General features: G+C 67.4%; 1 protein-coding gene across 1 annotated transcript; it reads right to left on the minus strand.

The window, feature by feature from the left end:
• Positions 1-335: 335 nt before the first annotated feature.
• LOC113941559 (transcription factor E3-like) lies at positions 336-2,721 on the minus strand. The gene is made up of 3 exons (XM_027632715.1): positions 2,635-2,721; positions 1,746-1,893; positions 336-1,368 (listed from the first exon to the last, which is right to left on the minus strand). The coding sequence occupies exons 2-3, from the start codon at positions 1,887-1,889 to the stop codon at positions 730-732; spliced, it is 783 nt and encodes a 260-aa protein (XP_027488516.1). The 5' UTR covers positions 1,890-1,893; positions 2,635-2,721; the 3' UTR covers positions 336-729.
• Between the last annotated feature and the right edge of the window lie 51 nt (positions 2,722-2,772).

A 2,772-nucleotide genomic window follows, 5' to 3' on the forward strand; every position in this document is an offset into this window, starting at 1 on the left:
GTCGCCCCCCTCAGCGCCCCTTCCTCGCCCGCCCCCAGTTTAACCCCATCGTGCACCCCCACCAGGGGAACCTTTCACTGGTTAAAAACAGACTAAAAACTTACAAACTACGGGTTTACCACGTTATTATCTCCGGGTTCTTCCCATTTCTCTCCAGACCCGTCTCGGGGTCTCCCCCCCCGGGGCCCCCCGGGGCGGGGGCCCCCCCCCCCCCACTCCCCTCACGGGAGCGCCCCAAAATGGCGGCGCCTCCGCCGCGCTCATTCCGCGGCCTCGGACTCGGTCGTTTCACCGAGCGGTGCCAGCACAGGGGGAAGGACACGGCGCTCCATCGTTAACAAATTGTTTATTTCCCGCGTCAGGGTCCAGTACAAAATTGGGGGGGGGGGGGGGGGAGAGAGGAGGGAGGGGAAAATGGAAGCGGCCCCTTTAAGTAGAGCTGGTGGGCGGGGCCTCTAAAGGGGGCGGGGTCCAGGTGGGCGTTAGTAGTGGGCGGGGCACGCGTGAGTGACAGCGGGGAGGGCGGGGCTTCGCGCCTGGGAGGGGCCAGCCCCCCAGGAGGCTACTGATTGGAGGAGAGCCAGAAAAGGGCGGGCCCAGGGCAGCCATGAGGGGCGGGGCTTCCCCGTAGGGGCGGGGCCTTCAAAGGGCCACACCCAGGTGAGGCCCGACGCCAGCGCCTTAAATGGGCCACACCACGGGGGGGGACTCCCCCCCCCCCCCCCCCCCTTAAACGGGCCCCCCCCCCCCCGGTCCTTTAAGGGGGGGGGGGGGGGGGTCACACACAGGGCACCTTAAAAGGGTAACACAGTGGCAGCAGCTTAAAGGGCCGATGCCGTCGTTAAAAAAACGTTTGCCCGTTTTAAGAGCCTTAAAACGGCACCCGGTGGGGCCCCCACCTGAGGCAGCATCCGCACCTCGCAGGGGCCTCAGGGGGGGTGCGGGGGGGGGGTCCTTCAAAGGGCCGCGTGGTGAGGGGGGGGTCCCTACAAGGGCTCCGCCCGAGGGTCCTTCCAGGGGGGTGCTCAGGACTCGTCCTCCATGCTGAGGCTGCTGCGGGGACTGGAGGCACGGGAGGGCCCGGGGGAGGCCAGGAGGGCGCCCGGGGGGCCGAGGGGTGACAGCCCCCCCCCCGTCGTCCATCAGGATGTCATCCAGGCTCCCCTCGGGCCCCCCCAGCTCCAGGGGCAGGCTCAGCTCCGAGGGCAGCTCGTCGGCCACCGCCAGGTCCAGGAGGCACTGGGGAGTCGAGGGGGGGCCCGGGGGGAAGGGGGGGCCGCCGGAGGCCTCCTCGCAGCCCCCTTCGGCCATCGGAGCCACGGGAGGGATCAGGGGCAGCCCGTGAACCTGAGCCTGCAGCTCCAGCTCCTGGGGGACGCGGGAGCTCAGCAAATACACCCCTAAATTCCACAGATCCCCGCAGATCCCAGCACCTCCATTCCCTGCATTCTGCTCCCCCTGACCCCACGAGCACCTTCCTCCAGAGAACCCCATAACGGCCCCACAGCCCTCCCTGCAGTCCCCCGCTTCTACCCAGCCCTAAAACCCCCAGTTTGGACCCACAACTCCTCCAACCCAGCCCCGGGGAGCCTCCCAGCTCCTATCCAGCCTCTCAGGTCCCTCATCCCACACCTTCCAGCCCCATAAACGACCTTTCCAGCCCCTCAGGTCCCTCATCCCACACCTTCCAGCCCCATAAGTGACCTCCCCAGCCCCTCAGGGTCCCCCCCAAGTCCCCCCCAGACCTGCACACGGAGCTGGAGGCTGCGGTTCGCCTGCTCCAGGCGCTGCTGGTGCAGCTCCAGCTCCCGGGAGCGCTGGGTCTCCTTCTGCAGCTTCCTGATATAATCCACCGAGGCCTTCAGGATCGTGCCCTTGTTCCACCGCATCTCCCTGTGGGCATCGGGGTGCCTGGGTACCGCTGGCACCCGCCCTGGGGGGCCCTGGATGCCCAGGGGGCCCTCCCAGGACCCATCCCTGGATGTCGGGGGCCCTCCCAGGGTTTCTCCCAGGATCCACCCTGGAGATCCCTGGATGATGGGATCCCTCCCAGGATCCCTCCTGGAGATCCTTGGATGTTGGGGTCCCTCCCAGGATCCCTCCTGGGGGTCCCTGGATAATGGGGTCCCTCCCAAGCCCCGCTCTGAGGGGTCCTGGATGATGGGGTCCCTCCTGGGGGTCCCTGGATGATGGGATCCCTCCCAGGGCCCATCCTGGGGGTCCCTGGATGATGGGATCCCTCCCAGGATCCCTCCTGAGGGTCCCTGGATGATGGGGTCCCTCCCAGGGCCCATCCTGGAGGTCCCTGGATAATGGGATCCCTCTCAAGTCCCGCTCTGGGGGGTCCTGGATGATGGGGTCCCTCCCAGGTTTTCTCCCAGGATCCACCCTGGAGATCTACGGATGTTGGATTTCTTCCCTCCCTTCCAGGGTCCCTCCCAGGACTCCTCTTGGGGGTCACTGGATGTTGGGGTCCCTCTCAGAACCCACCCTGGGGGTCTTTGGATGATGGGGTCCCTCCCAAGCCCCACCCCGGGGATCCCTGGATGTTGGGGTCCCTCCCAGGCCTCAAACTGGGGGTCCCAGCGCCCACCCAGCCGCCGGGGTCCCCCGGGGAGCGGGTCCCTCACTCACGGGTCGTTGGATTTGGGGATGAGGGTCCCCAGTTCCTTGATCCGGTCGTTGATGTTGAAGCGTCGGCGCCGCTCGACTGCAGGGGAGGGGGGGTGGAAACACAGGTCAGACCCCCCCTGGTGACCCCCCCGGGCCCCC

The sequence above is a fragment of the Corapipo altera genome, unplaced genomic scaffold (assembly GCF_003945725.1).
Source record: "Corapipo altera isolate COAL_440 unplaced genomic scaffold, ASM394572v1 59900, whole genome shotgun sequence".
Lineage (NCBI taxonomy): Eukaryota > Metazoa > Chordata > Aves > Passeriformes > Pipridae > Corapipo > Corapipo altera.

Coding starts and splice junctions, on each gene's coding strand:
- LOC113941559 (XM_027632715.1), bottom strand. CDS start 1,889: ATGCGGTGGAACAAGGGCACGATCCTGAAGGCCTCGGTGGATTATATC. Junction 1,369..1,745: donor GCCTCCAGCTCCGTGTGCAG/GTCTGGGGGGGA, acceptor CGCGTCCCCCAG/GAGCTGGAGCTGCAGGCTCA.